The 23,683-nt window shown below is 42.3% G+C and overlaps 1 protein-coding gene across 1 annotated transcript in view; it reads right to left on the bottom strand.

Moving 5' to 3' along the window:
- Window positions 1–2,279: 2,279 nt before the first annotated feature.
- Window positions 2,280–23,683, bottom strand: part of RS1 (retinoschisin 1) — a 32,389-nt gene continuing 10,985 nt past the window's right edge. The window contains exons 3-6 of the mRNA XM_075850785.1: window positions 17,006–17,093; window positions 9,111–9,252; window positions 6,782–6,977; window positions 2,280–2,730 (exon numbers count right to left, since the gene is read on the bottom strand). Of these exons, the coding sequence (XP_075706900.1) occupies window positions 2,578–2,730; window positions 6,782–6,977; window positions 9,111–9,252; window positions 17,006–17,012 (498 nt within the window). The 5' untranslated portion in view covers window positions 17,013–17,093 and the 3' untranslated portion in view covers window positions 2,280–2,577. The remainder of the gene's footprint in view (window positions 2,731–6,781; window positions 6,978–9,110; window positions 9,253–17,005; window positions 17,094–23,683) is intronic.

Here is a 23,683-nt window from a genome sequence, read left to right on the forward strand (position 1 = left end):
AGCCGGGCAGAGTACATCAGGGGCATAGTCAGGTGGTATAATAATGGGGTAAAAAAAAAACAATAAAATAATAAATAGATATTTGTTACTCTGTGAAGCAATCCTTTATACACCGCCAGTGTCGCACTGATAAACGGTGTCATTACTTATCCCCCTTTTGGTACACACTACACCTCTGCAGTTTGGGGAATTTTGCTGGGAAAGTGTTGTCCTGATACAATACGGGCACTGTCGCTTCCAGCGGATATGTTTGGGCCCTCCTCTTCCTGGTTCCCTAATTTTAGGGCCTTGATAATTCTCCTCTTGAAACAGAAGAAATGTTCCCCTCGGGCCTGCGCAACTGCATATTTTATATTTCCTGACTTATTGGAGCCTTAACTTATTTTATTCGTTATAGACATAGTCGTACGAGGGCTGTTTTTTTACGGGACAAGCTGTAATTATTATTGGTACCATTTTGGGGTACATGCGGCTTTTGAATCACTTTTTATCCTATTTTTTGGGAAGCCAGGTTACTAAAAAACGTCAATTCTGGCATAGTTTTTTAGGTTTTATTTTATACAGCATTTAAAATTACATGTTAACTTTATTCTGCGGGTCAGTACGATTTTGGGGATACCAAATTTATAGCACTTTTTTATGTTTTACAACTTTTTGCACAATAAAATTACTTTTATAAAAAGAATGTATTTTTTCTGTCGCCATGTTGTAAGAACCATAACTTTTAAATTTTTTCATCAACCGAACTGTATGAGGGCTCATTTTTTGCGAGATGAGCTATAGTTTCTATAAGTACCATTTTTGGATACATGTGACTTTTTAATCACTTTTTATTCCAATTTTTGTAGGGCAAAGTGACCAAAAAACTGAAATTCTGGCATTGTTTTTTACGGATTTATTTTACGCCGTTCACCTCATGGAATAAATAACATTAATATTTTTAGAGTTCAGGCCGTTATGGTAAGGGCAATACCAAATATGTAGTGATGAGTCCCACTTTTGTCTCTGGCGCAATGAAAGCCGAAGATTGGTCTAAAGACCATGTGGGCAACGCCTTGAAGAGGCCTTCACAAGGAAACGTCATACCAGTCCTACTCCCAGGATTATGGTCTTCATTTCAGGTACACTCACAGCTCAGCGTTACATTGATTTGGTCGTGGATCCAGTGGTACGACCATTTCTCCAATGTGTCCCAGAAACCGTTTTTAAACAGGTCAATGCTAGGCTACATGTTGCTCGTGCTACTGTGAGCAACCTGCATGGCCTAAACGTGCTACAATGGCCTGCAGCATCTCTTGACTTCCATCGATCACATCTGGGACGTCATTGGTTGGCAATTGCAAAAGGAGCTGCCATCAGCCAATCTTGATGATTTGTGTGCTCAAGTTCATTCAGCGTGGCATAACATACCTCAGACAACCATTAATAACCTCATTGAATGCATGCCAAGACGTGTAAATGCATGTATTTCTGTATGTGGCGCTCATACTTGATACTGAATAAATCAAGATGTTTGAATATTTTGTTTCCATTTTTTTTTATCATTTGCAAATCATTAAAAAAGTATCTATCGATCCTGTGATTTCTACAATTCCAAAACTTTTCCTTCTTGGTGTTGCAATTTCAATGTTGAGGAGTGTAATTCAGCCTCTCTTTGGAGCAGCAACTTATGTCTATCCCCCGCAGAAGCTGATTGTTTAATTTGGACAATACCTGCAAAACGCATGCAACTCAGGTCATTAGCATGTTTTTTCTGCATATGCTGTATTAATCTTGGACAGCCTTCACATGTAGTTACTGAGCGGACATGCTCACCAAATCTCTTTACATGGAACTATACATGGAACGTATATTTTTCCCAATATAGAATCGACCACATGTTCAGACTACTGCATACATTACGAACTGTGATTTGCAGGTTATCAAATCAATTACCTGAATAGCACAACCCCCTATTAAGGTACCTTGTGTGAATAAGGTAATTACAAAATCTGCACTTTGTGAAGAAGGCCTTACCCTCAGAAAATCATGAAAAACTCCATGTTTCATGAAGATTCTATCAGTTGTTCCAGAGTAAAGTATACAAGACTATTGCGTATAAGGCCTCCAGATTCTGTATGCATTCCCTATTGTGATTTCTTCTGACCAACTGTATTCTTATCCATCCATCTCCTTTGCGGTAAAGACCATGATGCATCAGAAAACAAGGATTTCGGAACACTGCTTTGGTCAATAGTTCTTTATTTTAATGTAGGGATTATACAAACAGTTTACCCCCTTTGTCTAATACGCCTTAATACTCCGTAAATGGCTAAACTGAGAAATATTTTAGAAGAATACCATTGATGGGTCTACAATGGAAGCAGGTGGTATTTTGTATATTTCACATTTCCATTTATAATGTTTCAATGAACATTTATTTCTATTAGTACTGAGCATATTTTATTACCTTCAACTGCTCCATGACACTCAAAAAAACAAATGTTCCAAGTGACGTACTTAAAACTAAAACATTATGGCCTAATCCAACATTATTTAGATCTTAATTATATGATTTATATAAGAGGTGTCAGTAGTTTAGTTACATTTCCTCATGCATTCCAGCAACTCTATTCGTAAAGCTATGCGGACATGCCAACCCAATGGGATGATCCTTATGTAACGGGATATTATAGGTGGTCTCAGGAAATTCTGTACTGTAGATGTTCGATCTGAATTTCCATAAAAAACCTAGTAAGAAAGAGAAGTATATTGTATATACTGTTGCTGTGTTCATACATGGAAAGCACAAAAAAGCCTTACACAGAAAAAAATAATTATTACAATTATTCACTATTTGAGGTCAATTTGTCAATGGCCAGACTTTATGTATAATACGTTTTTATTAAATAAGAAAAAAAAGGACATAAAATAAAAGTATAGCATTCAAAGTAACAATGGGTCATTGTCTGGTTTTGTACTGTTCAATAACATTAAGAAATTTCGTAACAAGGCGATGAGATGGTGGCTTTTGCAATGGCTATACACAGTGAGGTATGACAGTGTACAGTTTCGTAATCAGCTCTTCCATTCTCATAATCGTTTTCTGTTCTATAACTCATTCACAGAGAGGGGGTATCACCAACCTAGCTGCAGTCAATAAGTGCCACATAATGCCCTTTTTAACCTGTCAGTGAGCTAGGTATCATTAATAATAAGGGGATATGATGAGTGTTTGGGACTATGCCAAAAGTGTTCGATATATATTTAAAATCGTTCCCAAAAAGATTTGTCGCCTGTGCACCCGCACCAAATATGTGGCATGGTTACCCTCTCTTTATCACACACCGCCAACATGTTTCAGGCACACTGGAAAAGATATGGTGAATATCCATCAGGCAGTGATACTACTTGGATAAGATTTTGTAGATGTTTTCGTTCAACTATACTATGGGTGAAGAAACACATTTTTAGAATGTCACTTTGGTCGAAGGTGCCATCTACAGTAGCTCCAGCTCGCATTAATGAAAGAATGGAGATCTATCCAAGTTACAGCACTGCAGTAAAAGCTAATGCGTTTGAGGAAGGCATCTCGGCACCAAAGTGGAAAGAAGGAAAAAGACATCAAAATCAGATAGAGAAGAATATGATGAGCCTGGGAAACTGTCGTTCTAACCAGGAAACATTCGTTCCAGGTCTCTGAGTTAGTAGGAATTCAAATGAGTTTAATCTTCCATCCACCATGAGCAGGCCAAAAAATCAGGCCGAAATGCTAGGTTTTGGAATAAAAGGACATGGGGTCAGGTCTAGAAGAAATATAGTCCAAAATGTCAGGAAGTGCGGCACTAGAAAGGACCAAGTATCATTGGAGATCCTATCTTGTATATTAATCCATGGGGCTGTCAGTAGATTAGTTGTAGATAGGGTATGCTCTCTCTTTACCCCTAACTTCCTGGACTTATTGTGAGTCCAGTCCAATAAACGAGAAATCACTGCAGCCTCATAATACAAATTTAAGGAAATGTATCACTTATATTTTTTTTTCACTAATTAATACAAGATAGTCAAACATAGTCTTTTTTTCCAATATATTTTCATTTTTGGATTGTAGATTTTTTTATTCTATTTTTGGTATCATGATTACGGCTGTAGCCATTTTGCCCGACCTGCTGTTAACAGCATTTAGGCCAGGATCACACACTGTTTTGCTGCAATTTTTGGCCTCAGCTTTTTGAGCCAAGGCAAGAAGTGGATCCAAAAGGAAGGACGGGTATAAAGAAAAGACTAATGCATCTCCTTTCTTTTGAGTTCACTCCTCAAAAAACTGAGCCAAAACCTGCCACAAAAACTGCATCAAAACAGTGTGTGTGATCCTGGACTTAGAGATATGCTTTACAGCAGCCACATGAACTATAGGAACTTGTAAACAGGAGATGATCATTGACTTCTATGGGAGAGTTTTCTAGCATGCTCTGTGACCTGTGCAGAGGTCATTGTGCGGGAAGGAGGGGAGCTGTGTCCATCACGTGTGGTGACTGGTGGATCCTGTGTTATATATATACTGTATAAGGGTGTTACCTTTCATTGTAATCCTGCCTGTGATGATAATGCGATGACAGCTGAGAAGTGATCTCTACAGAACAGGAAGTGTCAGTCTATTGTGAGACTCAGTGGCCAGAGTGAAATCTTCAAGATTTTAGGATTATCTTTTAATATACATAATGACACAGAAAATTGGCGATAATTGCTATATACTGTTGTATCTTTATTGGGTTTGGTTGAGATCTTCGCTTCTAACACTTGTTTGGGGAAGGGTGATGAAGGGACGATACTTTACCCCTTTAAGTGAGGAGACAACCGTGCCGATCTTCTATTCAGCAAATTGTAAGTCTAGGTCTTCCCGCCTGTCAGTAGATATAGAAGGCAAAGGCGACTCCTCAACATATTCACCTATATTAGCATCCAAATGGACAGGCAGATAAACTGCTCCTTAATGTTATACAGGGATTCGCAGTAAATTTTGAATAGATTAGTAATCTGATGGGGATTGTGTATCTCATCTCACATGAAGTCCCTGAGGAATGGTATGTGTGTAAGGGAATTTCTTCGGTGTAGCAAATAATCTAAGGCACAGACATGTTTGAATGTTTGTGCAAATAAGTCCGAAAACGCTCATTCTGCCATTGCGACTTCTGAACCATTATATATTTCAATTTGCTGTATAAATGGACCCCTGATAAAACATTTCAGAACAAAATTAGAGACAACTCATTGCTCCTACACACTAGGGAGGGAATTTATAAAATGTTCTACGTCAGTTTTCTGGTGTTGAAAGTCGCAAATGCATCAAAAGTTGAAATTTTCAAAAGAAATTGCAACTTTTGATACATTTACATCGCTTGCGGCACTTTAGAAAACAGTTTCGGTTTAGAAAAAGGAGATGGCGTCACTGGCTGACCAACAGATTTACTATAATGTACAACCAAAAATTGGTGTAAATTATAGGGGCTACCTATGCCAGCTCGTAGCTGACATAGCTTTCCCTTTCTGGCACACGGACAGCAGAAGATGCATCTTACTACTGCAAACTTAATACTAAGACTGTTACATTAAACCCAGTCTTAGTAAATTTGCCCCTATAGCTTTCAGTAAAGATTCATTCAAACGCCATGTCCATTCCTAACTTCCAATCCTGCCAGGTCCAAGGATAAGTAGGTGGGTGAGTGATCAAACCAGATATCGGTTCCAATAGAGGTAACCAGGTGAAAAGTCAGAGCACGCTGAGACACAAAAAACGTGTTACAGTGAGTTCATATCAGCGTCGGGTTTCCTTTCATTGGTTCTGCTCGACCTTTCTGTCGGATGAACGGAATGCCAAATAGAAACCATAGCTTCCGTTTGCATTACCATTGAATTCAATGGTAATGCTTCAGTTGCAATTTGTTTCCGTTCCGCAGGTTTCCATTTTTTCACAGAAACAATAGCGTACCCGACTACGCTATTGTTTCCACTAAAGAAACGGAAACCTTATGGAACGTAAACAAAGGGAGACCTACGGAAGCATTACCATTTAAATCAATGATAATGGAAACGGAAGCTATGGTTTCCGTTTGGCATTCTGTTCACCTGTTATTCCGACGGAAAGGTCGAACAAAACCCTGACGCTGATGTGAACAGGCCCTTAAATCTGCTGTGGGAACTAATAGCTGGGGAGAAATATGTATAGTCCCGGTCTTTAGTGAAGAATCCACCAAACATCCATCATCCTCTTCTAGTGATGTGTTGGATTTGGAGAGATGGTGTAATGACATAGTGGTGGGGGAGAGACATCAATCACTAACAGTGGGTAGTGTTTACTTGCTAGGATACAGGACACTTTCTGGTGTAACGGACACTCACTAGCTAATTTGCATTCGGCATTTACGATTTGCAAAGGACTCAACATTAAAACCTAGGTATGTTTCTACGGCTTTTCTACTTCACTACCTAGAAGCATTAACGGTTAGTGATGCAAAATACGTGCTGACATACTCAAATGTGGGTGCTTGGTTTGTCCTCTATGCAAAATGGGGAGATGCACAGTATAAGTGAATCCCTGGCTATATCCTTGTTCTCGGACAATCAGAATTGTCGCAAGCACCTGAATTGTTTATTGGCTGAGAGATAGAAATGGATTCTATTGCATAATACATCATGTATATATCCCCACGTTGCTTTTTTTCTCTACCACTATGCTTATGTAATACAACAAGGTGACATTAGTCCGTAGTCTATTTTTCTAGTAATAGTAGTGAGTACTTACTCGGTTGTTTCCAGTTTGATCCTTGTAGTAAACCCAATTCAAGCTATCATCAGTTTTGTACTGGACACTGTATTTTGTCATCCATTCATCTGTATCACATCTTCCTTGTGTCATAATACCAGAAACAACTTTTAATTGTTTTAAATCAATCTGAAGCCATTGACCATTGTCTTGGAATTTGGATAACCATGCACACCTTCATTTTAAGGAAAGAGAACAGAGCATTGTGGGTAAGAGTTCATGCATTGAACTATTTGTTGCTTATACAGAATTTGAAGTGATATCTGTAATTTAACATTTACTTTGTGAAAGCATTTGTGCTTTTTCCCCTGGGGGTACATCCTGGGCATCATTTAGTGCCCATCCATTAAGGCTGTGTTCACATGTGGCAGTTTTGTTGCATTTCTGACACTGCAGTAAATTACACACCATGGTTACTCATACTAAGCTATGAGAAGTGTTAGATTTGTACAGGTTTTCAGGATGCAAGTAGAGATCTTGAAATGTTTAGGAATTAAAACACAAAGGGGTCAATTTATTAAGATGGTGTTGCATACACCTGTCTTAATCTAAATAGCGGTAGTAAGATGAGCATGGCTCTTAATAAATAAGCCACATCTTTAGCCGTCCATGCACCAGAAATTTATTGTTGATAAATTCTCCCCAAAGTATGTCCGAAAATTGCAAAATAATTAAGCTTTATTTACATAAAACAGAAAACCTCTTTAATAATCATAGTGTCATAAGCCTATGAGCAAATAATCGTTTCCTTTGTTGTTTAATAAAAATATATATTCATAATGTTTCAATTTTATATTTTAGGGTTCACGCAGGTCTGATACACTGTGGAAGAGTCTGCAGCGTCACCGATCCAGAAACCACAGGGAAATTTGCCGAAATATACACACCAAAAAATGCTGAGTTTGTTGTGTATATTCGGGTGGGTTTTCTACTATGGAAATCAGTCATCCAAAAAATGTTTTACTCACCTCTCCTAGTGTTCCCATAGCAGCGCATCCCTGCTCCCCCAACTGCTCTGTGTACAGAATGCCTCTTGTGATTGGCAAACGTCATCACAGAAGGCTGCCTGTACACAGACTAGCCGGAGAAGCAGGAGAGGTGAGTAAAGTTTTTTTTCCTACTTTGAAAATAGATTTTTAAAAAATTTTTGGGGGAAGTTGTGAATTTTGTTGCGAATACGCTGTGTAATCACAGAAAATTCTGCAAAAGTTTACTGTTGTTGCAGAATTTGACTTCTCCATGAATGGGAAAATTCTGTAACAAATGCGCTGCAATTCTGCAACCTGAATTGACATGCTGTGGATTTATAATTTGCACCACAGTCCATTTATGCCCGTAATCTGCAGAGTGTCGATTAGATTTGTTAACCCCTTGGACACAGACAATTTTCGTTTTTCCATTATCTTATTTTTCTGTCAACATAGCCGTATGAGGGCTTGTTTTTTGCTGGAAGAGCTGTCGTTATTTGGTTGTACCATATAATGTACTAGGAAACTGAAAACAGGGATTCCCCAATTGTTCTTTGTGTCTCGATTTGCAATGTATTGTGGTGTATTGTCTTTATCTGTGCTCTACTATTAAGCCTTGCCTCTGGCATGGTTTAATAGTAGGGCACAGATTGCAAACCTGCAGGCCTTCAATAGGCCTCCTGCTGTCATGGTAATCGATTGGCACCCATCAATTTTGTCGCTTGGGGGCTAATTTGGGAACAGAGGGAGCACCCTCCAACAGTCTAGCCGCTCAGATGCTGTGGTCGCTATTAATCGCAGCATCTGAGGGGTTATACGTCTAGGATCAGAGTTATCTCTGATCCCGGCTGTGGCAGGCGGGTGTCAGCTGTTTAGAAAAGCCTGCAGCCACCACAGAAGGCGCAAACTCAGCTTCTGAGCCCATACCATATTGGGGTAGCGCACATCCGATGTGACTGTATGTTGTATGTTGCTTATGGTTTAAAATTACATTCATTTTGCTGTTACTGTAATATGATGTGGTTTTTCCACCCGCAAATCTGGATGGAATTTCTGAAATGTATTGGCTTCCTGTGAACTTACCCTAAAACAATATTGTTGATCCATATCTCTACTTTTAGCCTGGAATCTACTGTAACCATTACACTAATTCAGGCATTCATAACCTTGTTCATTTTCCTACTACTAGTGTTGTAGAAGAAAACCTCTACATAAGGTCAAAATAATGTACTTGAAATTCATTGTCACGCTTCCTCCAACATCAAGGGACCTTCTTACTATGCGTCTATATAGTTCTATTTATCATTCTTCACAACATACTCCACAATTGACCTGCTTACCCAAATCCTTGGCCATTAAGCCGTGCTTTGTTTGCAGTCCAAGAAGAATACCAGCCCGTGTATTGATCCTGGTTGGAGCAGCTGATTTGATCTGCTGTGACAGCTCCTGATTCAAATCCCATAGGCTTATGATAAGGACATTCTGAAAAACAGGTACATCACGGATATAGATCTTAAACCCTCGGTGCCGCTGCCTCTTTTCGTCTTTTTTGTTTAATTTTTTCCAAGAAACATACCTTTTTTATTTTTTGTCAACATAGCTGTATATGAGCTTGTTTTTTTTGCGGGACGAGTTGTATTTTTTATTGGCACCATTTTATGTATTGAGAAACTTTTGAAATTATTTTGGGGGTTGAATAGAAATAAAGCAATTCCTCCATCTTTTTAAAAAAAAAACATAACGTTAGCTTTATTCTGTGGATCAGTACGATTACGGCACCACCCAGTTTATATATATATATATATATATATATATATATATATATATATATATATATATATATATACAGTGAAGGAAATAAGTATTTGATCCCTTGCTGATTTTGTAAGTTTGCCCACTGTCAAAGACATGAACAGTCTAGAATTTTTAGGCTAGGTTAATTTTACCAGTGAGAGATAGATTATATAAAAAAAAAAAAACAGAAAATCACATAGTCAAAATTATATATATTTATTTTCATTGTGCACAGAGAAATAAGTATTTGATCCCCTACCAACCATTAAGGCTGGGTTCACACGACCATGTTACGTCCGTAATGTACGGAACGTATTTCGGCCGGAAGACCCGGACCGAACACAGTGCAGGGAGCCGGGCTCCTAGCATCATAGTGATGTACGATGCTATGACCTGCCTAAGTAGAGTCGTGTGTTAACGAACCTTCCCTTACCCCATCCTATCCCCCCATCCCCACCTTTAGGAAAGACACGTGACACCGAGGTTGGATGTGAAATGGCCACAGCAGCCGTTTATTAATTTTACAGTTTTATAAAAACAATTTAAATCCGAAACCTTCGGATAACTAGTTAGGAATCCACCAGAGAATTCCTTCTAATAATTCACATGACCCAACATGGGTCAGAAACGTAAATAACAATTTAACGTTAACATTAACCCGAGCAGAGGAAGTCCTTGAGGCCCTTTCAGATATTCCTTTTTTAAGAACACACCGAGTTAGCCATCTGCAAACCAGTAATTACCTCCAGCCGTAAACCAGCTCGGAAGCACCGTTCACCTCTGCAGATGGCTCCAACCACTAGAAGTCCACTTCAAGGGGATAACACCCGATGAAGCCCTCAAGTGATATACCGACCACTAGAAGTCCACTTCAAAGGGATAACACCCGATGAAGCCTTCAAGTGATATACCTTCTACCAGAAGACCACTTCAAAGGGATAACACCCGATGAAGTCTTCAACCATGTACCTTTTTTGGGGGACGCATACCCCCGATGCGACCCCCCCACCATTTTGTACTGACTGGCCTCAAGGACTCCCCCCGCCAGCTGCCATGACAACAGAACCTACTCAGGAAAAAAGGAAAAACATGTTAGATAAGCACACAAATAAAACACAACACTCATAGACGGACGTACGCAAAGACCCACCACTTGACAAACCAAGGGCGGGAGGGTGGGAGCTTGTCCTCACTGTGCTACTCCTCCCGCTGCTCCCGGCTCAATGCCGCAAACAGCGGGAAACGCAGCAACGGCCCCCTGACTCCTCCCTCCAACTCTCCCTCACCTGTTAACCCTTTCCCTACCAGGGAGGTCATGGAGGCTTCCCCTTCAGCCCTGCAGGCTCCGTCCAGCCCCTTCTGGAGTCCCTGCCTCGCTGCAGGACAGCTGTCCCGTACTGTAATCATGATTACAGTACGGGACAGTAGTTCCACGCAGAGGCAGGGACTCCTAGCGTCGTACATCACTATGATGCTAGGAGCCTGGCTCCATTCACTGTGTTCGGTCCGGGTCTTCCGGCCGAAATACGTTCCGTACATTACGGACGTAACATGGTCGTGTGAACCCAGCCTATGAGTTCAGCCTCCTCCAGACCAGTTACACGCTCCAAATCAACTTGGTGCCTGCATTAAAGACAGCTGTCTTAAATGGTCACCTGTATAAAAGACTCCTGTCCACAGACTCAATTAATCAGTCTGACTCTAACCTCTACAACATGGGCAAGACCAAAGAGCTTTCTAAGGATGTCAGGGACAAGATCATAGACCTGCACAAGGCTGGAATGGGCTACAAAACCATAAGTAAGACGCTGGGTGAGAAGGAGACAACTATTGGTGCAATAGTAAGAAAATGGAAGACATACAAAATGACTGTCAATCGACATCGATCTGAGGCTCCATGCAAAATCTCACCTCTTGGAGTATCCTTGATCCTGAGGAAGGTGAGAGCTCAGCCGAAAACTACATGGGGGGAACTTGTTAATGATCTCAAGGCAGCTGGGACCACAGTCACCAAGAAAACCATTGGTAACACATTACGCCGTAATGGATTAAAATTATTTGTTTTTTCCGGGGCGTGCTGCAGTTTTTACTTATCACTATTGACTGTGGCGTCTAAGCGATTAAACGGCCAGGATAAGAGTTTTCTGAGCTGGGTGTCAGCTGTAATATACAGCTAAAACTTGCGGCATATGGAGCAATCTCAGCCCGTGAGCCGTCTCCATATTCCCCCACCCTCCTGACTATGACATACATGTACATCAAATTTAACAACACACACAACACAATAGTGATCACAGCTAGGCCTTATTCACACAAACGTGTAATACGTCCATGTGACGGCCGTTAAAACAACAGCCGTCCCACGGACCCAGGGCCGGCCTTAGGGGTATGTGACCTGTGCCATTGCACAGGGCGCATCACTCCAGCAGGTGGAAGGGGCGCTGCGCTGGCTCCCTTCTCCTGCTTGTTTCAGAAGCACCCGGGCCAGGCGTCCTTTCCACCAGGGCGCTTCTTCACTCAGTAGCGTCGCTACCACTGTAGATGCCAAAGCGGCTGCTAGCGGCGACACCGGGCATGAGGGTGACCGTGACACCCATTGGGACAGGACCCCTCATGGCCGGCGGCTGCTGCAGTGGTAGTGACTCCACTATAGCAGAGCAGGGAGGTATCACCCTGCTCTGCTATATACTAGCGCCACTGTAGCTCCCTGAAGGAGCGGAATCCCCGGCCATTGGATGGAGTGCTTGATGTCTCTGTCCATATATGGACAGTGACCTCAGGGGCAACTCCTGAAGCGAAATCCCCGTCCACAGCGTTGGCATAAATGGATACAGACGACAGGGGCTTCTCCTGAAGTGGAATCCCCGGTCACAGGGTCTGCAACGCTGTGGACGGAGATTCCGCTTCAGGAGTTGCCCCTGATGTCACTGTCCATATATGGACAGAGACATCAAGCGGAGCGTTCCAGGAGCTGAATTTCCAGCCACAGGGGGATTCCGCTCCTTCAGGGAGCTACAGTGGTGCTATCTATAGAAAGGTGGGGTGCTATTTACAAGGGGGCTGTGTGGCACTAACTACAAGGGGGCTGTGTGGCACTACCTGCAAGGGACTGTGTGGCACTACCTACAAGGGGGCTGTGTGGTACTACCCACCAGGGAGATGTGTGCCACTACCTACAAGGGGGCTGTGTGGAGAGGCACTACTTACAGGGTGCTGTGTGGCACTACCTACAAGGGGGCTGTGTGGTACTACCTACAAGGGCTGTGTGGCACCACCTACGGGGGGCTATGTGGCACTATCTACAGGGGGCTGTGTGGCACTACCTACAAGGGGGCTGTGTGGCACTACCCACCAGGGAGCTGTGTGCCACTACCTACAAGGGGGCTGTGTGGAGTGGCACTACTTACAGGGTGCTGTGTGGCACTACCTACAAGGGGGCTGTGTGGTACTACCTACAAGGGCTGTGTGGCACTATCTACAGGGGGCTGTGTGGCACTACCTACAAGGGGGCTGTGTGGCATTACCTACAAGGGGGCAGTGTGGCACTACATACAGGGGGGCTGATGGCCATTATGCTGTGAGTGGAGGGCTGATGGTCATTTTACTGTGAGTGGCGGGCTGATGGTTATTTTACTGTGAGTGGGGGGCTGATAGTCTTCATGTGGTTTCCACCTCTGAGCTCCAATTGAAATTAATAAGAGACAGAAAATCCCTTTGGCGCTCGTTTGGAGTGTGTTATGCCTGCGTCTTTTGCATTAAGAGGCTCTGTCACCACATTATAACTGCCCTGTCTCCTACATAAGGAGATGGGCGCTGTAATGTAGGTGACAGTAATGCTTTTTATTTAAAAAAACAATCTATTTTCACAACGTTAGGAGCGATTTTGGTTTATGCTAATGTGCTTTCTTAATGCCCAAGTGGGCGTATTTTTTACTTTCGACCAAGTGGGCGTTGTACAGAGGAGTGCATGACGCTGACCAATCAGCATCATGCACTCCTCTCCATTCATTTACACTGCACTAGCGATATAGTTATATCACTATGTGCAGCAACATACACAAACCCTAACATTACTACAGTGTCCTGATAATGAATACACGTGACCATCCAGCCTGGACGTCATGTGTACTCAGAATCCTGACACTTCTGAATCTTTTTTGTGAGATTCCGGCAAGTGAAACGAAATCTCGCGAGATTACGAAGCTAAACGAGATTTCGTTTCACTTGCCGGAATCTCACAAAAAAGATTCAGAAGTGTCAGGATTCTGAATACACATGACGTCCAGGCTGGATGGTCATGTGTATTCATTATCAGGACACTGTAGTAATGTTAGGGTTTGTGTATGTGGCTGCACATAGTAATACAACTATATCGCTAGTGCAGTGTAAATGAATGGAGAGGAGTGCATGATGCCGATTGGTCAGCATCATACACTCCTCTGTACAACGCCCACTTGGTCGAAAGTAAAAATACGCCAACTTGGGCATTAAGAAAGCTCATTAGCATAAACCAAAATCGCTCCTAACGTTGTGAAAATAGATCGTTTTTTTTAAATAAAAAGCATTACTGTCACCTACATTACAGCGACGATTTCCTTATGTAGTAGATAGGGCACTTATAATGTGGTGACAGAGCCTCTTTAGCTTCAACAACTTAAGTAAAAACGCAAAAAAAAAAAAAGGTCAAACAACGCTGTCAATTAAAAGTCTGCTTCAAAATTCCTGAAGGAATTTTGAGGCAGATTTTTCTTTGCCTTACAAAAAACGCTGTGTGTACATACCCTACGAGTGTAGCGCTTGTTTTTAGCCATTTTCTGTCTTTCTCTAAACAATTTTTGGTAGGGGTGCCCTGAGCAAATTATTTTTTTCCAGGGGTGCCTCGAGTCCGGAAAGGTTATTAAACTCTGTACTAGGCTACAGGATCACGCTGGCCTACGCAAGGATCCCGTCGTAGAGCAGCTCAGTTCGTCATGGGAACAGGGCCAAGGTGAGTAGAATTTTTTTTGGAGGGCACAAGGGGAAAGTGGGGATTATGGCACTGTCTACTCTACAGGAAGGAGGTGGGGGATGTATGGCATGATCTACTAGGGAGAGGTGGGGGGATGTATGGCACTGTCTACAAGGAGGAGGTGGGGAATTATGGCACGATCTACAAGGAGGAGGTGGGGGATTATGGCACTGTCTACAGGGAGGCTGTATGGCACAATCTACAGGGAAGCACTATCTACAAGGGGGAGGCTGTGTGTGGCAGCCAGGGGATGGGGGCATTATACTGTGTGGGGGCCACTAAGCGGACATTATACTGTGTAGGGGTACTACAGGGGGCAATATATTGAGTGTGGCACTTAGGGGGCATAATACTGTGTGGGCACAATTAGAGGACAAAATACTGTGTCCTTGAAGGGATTATATTATTAAATATTATTATTATTATTATTATTATGATACTGTATGGGGTACTAAAGGGGCATTATACTGTGTGGGGCACTATATAGGGCATTATACTGTGGGGGGCATTATACTTTTTTATGGGGCATTTTTTTTATGATGGGGGTGGGGCGCTGAAAGATAATTTTGCATGGGGCGCCATCTATCCTAAGGCCGGCCCTGCACAGACCTCTGTAATTCAATGGGACCTTTCACACGGCCATTAATGCAACGTACCGTGTGAAGGTTTAGTTAAAAAATATGACTTTTTTTGCGCTTCATATAGACTCTAGTCTATGGAAGATGCATATGTGCTGCCCCCCTTCAAGATGGTTTCCTACGCTCATGTAAATCAAGCCTAAGGCTAGTTTCACAAATCATAAACAGTCAAAACGCAGCAAAACGCTGTCTGTGAATCCAACCTAATGCCAGGATCACACAGTTTTGATGAAGTTTTTGTGGTAGTTTTGAGCCAATCACGAAAGTAGGGGTATGTTCACCCGCAGAGTTTTCACGACGTGTAAACGTGTCAAATACACTAGCTTTTTTTGTAAAATGTTTTTTATTGCGTGTTTTACGCATCAAGGAATTGACCTAACCCTTCTTTTTTACACGACAAGTTTTTTTAAATACGCTTTAGTAAAAATAATGCTTTGTATGTACAAATTGTGCGCTTTCCCATTGATTTGAATAAGAAGCTTAATGAAGCATTTTTTGACGCGTATTTCGGCGCGTGAAACGCGGCAAAATACTCCTCAGATACACGCCATGTTTAGTATTCTGAAACCAAAAAAGATGCAGCACTCATCCGGCCAAGTACCATATACTTCTGTAAATTACCACCTAGTACTTTTTTTATGTTTTGCCATACAAAGTAGTTATCGTTTTACACTTAGAACAGATATTAACCACTGTCAGGTTCCCCCTACAGTCCTACACCATCATTGTTAAGAAAATGAAGCTCTCCCATTGTATTATCAAGAGTTCTGCAACTTTCTAACAAACTTGTGTTTCAATTCCTCACTGTTATCAAGATCTCTGCTTGTTTACAGTGAATGGAATCGTCCTTGTTTTCATTCAAAGTCTGGAAACCTGTCCTTATCTCCAACAGACGCAAGTACACAGCTCATTAAAGTTTATCAGGGCTCTCTCTTAGGGCATATTTAGACGAACGTATAATAGGTCCGTGCAACACGCGTGATTTTCACGCGCCTCGCACGGACCTATGTTAGTCTATGGGGCCGTGCAGACTGTCTGTGAGTTTCACCCAGCATGTGTCCGCTGCGTAAAACTCACAACATGTCCTATATTTGTGCGTTGTTCGCGCATCACGCACCCATTGAAGTCAATGGGCGCGTGAAAATCACGCGCAGCACACGGAAGCACTTCCGTGTGATTAGCGCAACAGCAGTAAAAAGTATGAATGAAAACAGAAAAGCACTACGTGCTTTTCTGTTTACAAACATACAAACAAAGTGTCATAATGATGGCGGCAGCGCGAAAATCACGCAGCGACGCATCATACGCGGCTGTACACACAGAGCTGTTAAGTACCTTTTGCGCTCGCAAAACGCTGTATTTTTTGCGCACGCAAAACGCACACGCTCGTGTAAATCCGCCCTCATAACAAGTCATGCACCTGTGTGACTAGAGCAAGACAAATTTTCAACCTTTCAGGTTTTCAGCCTTTGGCTTGAACAAATGGCTCAACTGACTGACAGAAAGCGGAGATCTTAAAAATTGTGAGGAATTGAAACACAAAGTATATAAGAAATTTGCTGAACTTTAAATTATGCCATGATTGATCTTCATTTACATAAACTGTACAACCCCTTTAAGTGTAAAATTAAGTTAGAGGAGCCACCATTTACATATGATATATTCGCAGTGAACGAAAACTTCGGGAACAAAACATTAACGTTTGCATTGACCACTGACCACCCATCACATAGCTGCCATCTCAGGACAGGGATTTAATCCATGGACAGTTGGCAACACTTCAGTTAGTTATTACCTGGCATACAATCCAGTGCAGCAATTCTTGAAGATAATGTTGATCCTCTTTCTCCCTGACAGTCACAATTGCAGGTTTTAGTAAGCCCCTGTGGAAACCAAATATAGATCAAATGTCTAGTATTGCGGAATATAAATTTTATAAACTTATTATTATTCCATTGGTCATACTGTTACAATAGATTTTAATCAATTTGTATAAACATTTTGTACAGTTAAAGAGGCTCTGTCACCAGATTTTCAAACCCCTATCTCTTATTGCAGCAGATCTGCGCTGCAATGTAGATAACAGTAACGTTTTTGTTTTTTTCCAAAAACGAGCATTTTTTGCCAAGTTATGAGCATTTTTATATTTATGCAAATGAGCCTTTCTTAAGTACAACTGGGCGTGTTTAAAGTTAAGTCCAAGTGGGCGTGTATTGTGTGCGTACATCTGGGTGTGTTTACTTGCTTTACTAGCTAGGCGTTGTGAATAGAAGTGTATGATGCTGACGAATCAGCATCATCCACTTCTCTTCGTTACCACCCAGCTTCTGGCAGTGCACAGACACACAGCGTGTTCTCGAGAGATCACGCTGTGACGTCACTTCCTGCCCCAGGTCCTGCATCGTGTCGGACGAGCGAGGACACATCGGCACCAGGCGACAGAGGCTACAGTTGATTCTGCAGCAGCATCGGTGTTTGCAGGTAAGTCGATGTAGCCTCTGTCGCCTGGTGCCGATGTGTCCTCGCTCGTCCGACACAATGCAAGACCTGGGGCAGGAAGTGACGTCACAGCATGATCTCTCGAGAACACGCTGTGTGTCTGTGCACTGCCAGAAGCTGGGTGTTAACGAAGAGAAGTGGATGATGCTGATTCGTCAGCATCATACACTTCTATTCACAACGCCCAGCTAGTAAAACAAGTAAAAACGCCCAGATGTACGCACATAATACACGCCCACTTGTACTTAACTTTAAACATGCCCAGTTGTACTTAAGAAAGGCTCATTTGCATAAATATAAAAATGCTCATAACTTGGCCAAAAATGCTCGTTTTTGAAAAAAAACAAACGTTACTGTTATCTACATTGCAGCGCCGATCTGCTGCAATAAGAGATAGGGGTTGCAAAATCTGGTGACAGAGCCTCTTTAAACAGATAATGTTGGAATTCTATAAATGGCATGTTTAATATCCCTCATTTATAGTAGGAGTTATATGTACTAAAATAGACTGAGAAAGAAGCATTCGTAGGTTAGTTGAAAATGTATCTAAACTTTTATATCAGAAATGTTTTTGATTTAGTTATTACTTGAAGTCTAGCAGTCATAGAGGTTGATTGTGGATTAGATAAAAATCTTTAGTTATATGTGATTGATAACACAAGCTCTTAATAGCTCTAGTGAGTGTAAATAAATTGGTCTCCTGCTTTGTCGAAAGGGCACATAGAAAGGGCATCGTAACTTCATCATTAATATTATATGAAAGAAAGAAATCATAATAGGTCTAAGAATACAGCAGAGCAAAAGCCCTAGCAGTTCAGGGCTACTGTACCTTGGACAATTAGAGATAAAGATTCTGCCCACCCAACCCAAGTGCAGAACATTATATGTCCTATTTCAATTACATTTTAAACCGTTATCGCACACACAAGGCTTAGCAACCAAAAGGATCATAAGTGGCCATACAAACCAGATAGCTTCTAGCTGACAACTAAGGCCTCATGCACACGACCGTAGTGGTGTGCACGGCCATGATTTGCGGCTCGGACGACCGCGGAGTGTCAGCCGCGAGCCGTCCGCAAATCGCGGGCCATGCAAATGGCCGCGTGCATTCATTTCTATGAGCCTGGCCTGGAAAATACGGCCGTAATAAGACATGTCCGTTCTTTTTGCAGTCCGGGCTCCTGGGCCATGCACGAACCATGGAAACCACGGTCATGTACATGGGCCCATTGAAATGAATTGCGGCCGCAAAAATACATTTGTGTGCATGGAGCCTAAAGGCCCTTTTACATAGTCTGATGATCGGGAGAAAGAGCACACTTTCGAATGCTCATTCCCGATCATCGGCTTGTATAAAATGCCAAAAGATCAGCTGACAAATGAGAACACGCCTATTTGTCGACTGATCGGATCTATTATGCAGGCATTAATATCATCGGTGCTTGGCAGCCAATCGGCTTGCTATACTGCCAATTTGCACTCATTACAGGCAGAAAATCTTCCAGTGTAATAGGACCTTAAAGAGGTTGTCAAGGATTAGAAAAACATGGATGCTGTCTTCCAAAAACAGCGCCACACCTGTCTATGGGTAAGTATGTGGTACTACAGCTCAGCTCCGTTGAAATGAATAGGGCTGGGCTGCAATACTAGACACAACCTGCGGACTGGTGTGATGCTGATCTTGGGAAAAAGCAGCCATGTTCTTCTATTCCTAGACAACCCCTTTAAAGGAAACCTACCACTAGGTTCGGAGCCCCTAAACCAACAGTTTGTCATTATGCAGCGTTAAGTGTTCCAAACCTGCAGATGTCAAAAACAGCCGTTTAGACAAAAGTTGGTAAAACAGCTTACACGTTACTGAGATCAGTCTGAGAACAGCATTGGGCTCATACGGATAGTGCACATGAAGCAAAGGACAGTACATAAAGCATGTGCAGTGAAGTGAGGAGTACTGTCCTCGGCTTATTGTGCACATTGCGCATGCGCCAAATGACACCAGACTCTTCTCAGTAAGTAGTAAGTCATTTGACTATTTCGTAAACGTTGTAATCCCTGTACTGAGCTGGAAGCCTCCCTTCTTGGTTCCTATAAAGCTTTAGTAAATTCCATTTATAGACAGCCCCCCCCCCCCCTCCCAGGGCACTCACTTAACACTCCAATGCAGACTACTCTGAAGGCCCGGCAGAGATCAAAGCTGCTCTTTAACTCAGAGGAGCAGTCCTAGTCGTCACCTAGGCCATCGCTCTGGTATAACCCGCTTCTACCAGTTACAAACACTTCCCAATCCTGATGAGTGGGCAAATCTGGTTATACTGACTTTGGAGGATGTGGAGGTAGAGGATAAGTTGGCTACCTTTACACAACTTAGGACTAAGCACCAGATCCAGACCCATCTCAGGTTCCGGTATTTCCAGCTCAGACACGCTCTTTGGTCACAAATTGCTGGATCTAATATTAGATTATGCACATCCCTGGTGGAGGATTGGGTGACAAAGGAGACGTTGACTAAATCGTTATCTGTGCTTTATAGACAGTTGTTGAAAGTATCTTCCAATTAACTTCATAGAGCCTTGGACTGCTGGTAGACTCTTTTCTCTGAATCTACTGACGACCATAAGGAAATGCTATCCGCTCTAACAGGCCCCTTAAAGGGAAGGTGTCGCTGAGATTTTTTTTTATATAAATTTGTTTTTAGTATGTTATTAAAATACATTTTATTTATTTGTGTTTTACTTTTTTCTTTTTTCTTACTTTTACTTCACTATGGGTGCTGCCATTTATTTTTCATCTCTGCATGTGTCGATTAACGACACATACAGAGATGGAATACGACACATACATCCCCATAGAGAATGCGAACGGGAGCCGTTCCATTCACTATAGTGTATGCCGTCTGTGTGGGAACGGCGCATGCACCGCTCCCACACAGTCCAAAAGGAAGGTCTTCGGCAGAGTGACATCCGGCGCCATTTTCATGTGGACCGGAAGCCGTGGCCAGACAGTAAGATGACTACTTCCGGTCGCGGCTTCCGGACATGTATTCCAGGCAGCGAAGACGCGAGGAGTAGGATCGGAGGCAGCAGTGGCGGCAGGAGCAGGTAAGTTATGTTTGTGTATGTGATGTGTGTATTATGTTCGTGTTATACTGTCTGATTACCACTGTATCTAATCCTCCTACACTGTGTGCCGCCATTTTCTGAGCGAATGCACAGTGTAGGAGGATTAGAAGATTCAACCACCTCCTTCTCCTGGAACTAGCCAGGATAAGGGAGGGGGGATTGTGTGAGCTCACTAGAGCGTGTGTGTCTACACCAAATTTGCAGCATAAAGCAATGAGGTTGCTTTACCACATTGCAATGCTGCAATTTTGGGAATTGCTCCCTCTAGTGACCAGCACATAGAAATGTTATAAATTAAAATCTAATTTATAATATTTCCTGACTTGTGAAAAAATTAAAAAAATTAAAACAATGTTTAATCACTTAAATACTAACTGTTTAACTGAAAAGAAAAATTCTAGCGACACATTCCCTTTAAAGGGAATGTGTCGCTAGAAAAATATATATATATTTTTTTTAAACTGTTAGTATATAAATGATTATACATTGTTCTAATTTTTTTCATTTTTTCACAAGTCAGGAAATATTATAAATTAGATTCTAATTTATAACATTTCCATGTGCTGGTCACTAGAGGGAGCAATTCCCAAAATTGCAGCATTGGCATGTGGTAAAGCAACCTCATTGCTTTATGCTGCAAAATTGGAGAAGACACACTCGCTCTAGTGAGCTCACAGAATCCCCCCTCCTTTATCCTGGCTAGTGCCAGGAGAAAGGAGGGGGTTGAATGTTCAAACCTCCTACACTGTGTGCCGCCATTTTTTGAGCAAATGCACAGTGTAGGAGGATTAGATACAGTGGTAATCACACAGTATAACACGAACATACTGTACACACACACAAACATAACTTACCTGCTCTTGCCGCCTCCGCTGTCACTGCCGCTGCCTCCGCTCCCTCCGCTCCTAGTCCTTGCTTCTGAACATATGGACGGAAGCTGCGACCGGAAATAGTCATCTTACTGTCCGGCCGCGTCTTCTGGTCCACATGAAAATGGCGCCGGATGTCGCTCTGCCGGAGACCTTCCTTTTGGACTGTGTGGGAGCCGCGCATGCGCCGTCGCCACACAGACGGCGTACGCTATAGTGAATGGAACGGCTCCCGTTCGCATTCTCTATGGGGATGTATGTGCCGTATTCCATCTCTGTATGTGTCGTTAATCGACACATACAGAGATGAAAAAAAAAATGGCAGCCCCCACAGAGAAGTAAAAGAAAAAAAAAAGTACAACACAAAAACACGAAAATTTATTTTAATGACATACTAAAAGCAATAACATATATATAAAAAAAAAATGTTTTCGTGACACCTTCCCTTTAACAGGTTCCCGACCGCTGGCCGTAAATATACGGCCAGCGGTCAGGGTCTCTAAAGTCTGCCGTATAGACTATTTACGGCGGCACTTCAGAGACTGTGCACGCGCGATCGCGTGCACACAGCTCTGTGCCCTGGCTGTTGCTAACAGCCATGGGCACTGGGCAGAATGTCAGGGGTCAATCTTTTGGCCCCTGAACATGTGATCGCTGTGACAACCAATCACAGCGATCACATGCATTTCTGCATAGAAAACAGTGTGCACGCGATCGCGTGCACACAGCCCTGTGCCCACGCTGTTACCAACAGCTCTGGGCACTGGGCAGAGTATCAGGGACCAATCTGATGGTCCCTGAACATGTGGTCGCTGTGAAAACCTATCACAGCGACCACATTTGTTTTATTTTGACTTTTCTGGCAGTAAATCTCCTGCCTCTTTTCTTCTCCTCAAACATTGTTTCAGTTTGAGGAGAAGAAGAGACTCGGGAGAATTGCTGCCAGAAGATTACAGTGAAAAAAAATACAGTTACACTCTAAAACATTCTCTGTATAGATAGATTTCTATCTATCTATACAATCTATCTATCCATCTATCTTTTTTTCTATATATCTACCTTTCTATCTTTTATTCTATTAGAATAGGCAGGTAGGGAGTATATAATTATATATATATATCCACATATATATAATATATATAGCAATAGCGGTTTATTTTTTTGTTAGCGGTAGTGTAGATATATATACCAGTTAGTTTGTGTGTTTTATATAAAAAAAAAAACAAAAAAAAAACAATTTGTTTAGTTAGTGTTAGTGTTAGTTACGTTATGGCGAGGAAGTTGTTTAGCGGCGAGGAGGCATACGCCATGCTGTGGTCTGAGTCGGAGACCGCATCAGAGATGGCGTCCGAGATGGAACCTGTTTTAGGTAGTGACGATGACAGCGTCACTTCAGGTTCATCTTCAGGGGACGTTGTCCCTGATGCAGTTGAAACTGCAGAACTTGAAAGCGCAGGGCCAAGTAGCGCTGTAGCACGGGACAGCCTGGTCCCTTCAGTCCAGGCTCTTGTATGGGCACCCTCCCCATCTTTTGGGCCTAGAATCCACGGATTTACTGCCACTCCTGGCATAACCGTGGACAATACAAATTTTGTCCAAATGGATTACTTCCATTTATTTATAACGGACGACATCCTAAATCAGATTGTCCACTAAACAAATTTATATGCCACTCAATATATAAGGCAGAAACCTTCATCCACCCATGCCAGAGATTGGACGCCCACCAATTTGCTGGAATTAAAAAAAATTTTGGGGCTCACCCTAAATATGGGTATTGTCAAAAAGCCCTCCATTAGGTCTTACTGGTCAACAAGACCCGCCCAAGCCACCCCAGTATATTCTGCAGTAATGCCCAGGTCTCGTTATGAGACAATAATGAGGTTCCTCCACTTCAATGACAACGCACAGGCCCCCCCAAGTACCGATGCAAACCGGGATCGGTTGTTCAAAATAAGACCGCTAATAAATTCCCTGAATAATTTA

The sequence above is a fragment of the Rhinoderma darwinii genome, chromosome 2 (assembly GCF_050947455.1).
Source record: "Rhinoderma darwinii isolate aRhiDar2 chromosome 2, aRhiDar2.hap1, whole genome shotgun sequence".
In the NCBI taxonomy this organism is placed as follows: Eukaryota; Metazoa; Chordata; class Amphibia; order Anura; family Rhinodermatidae; genus Rhinoderma; species Rhinoderma darwinii.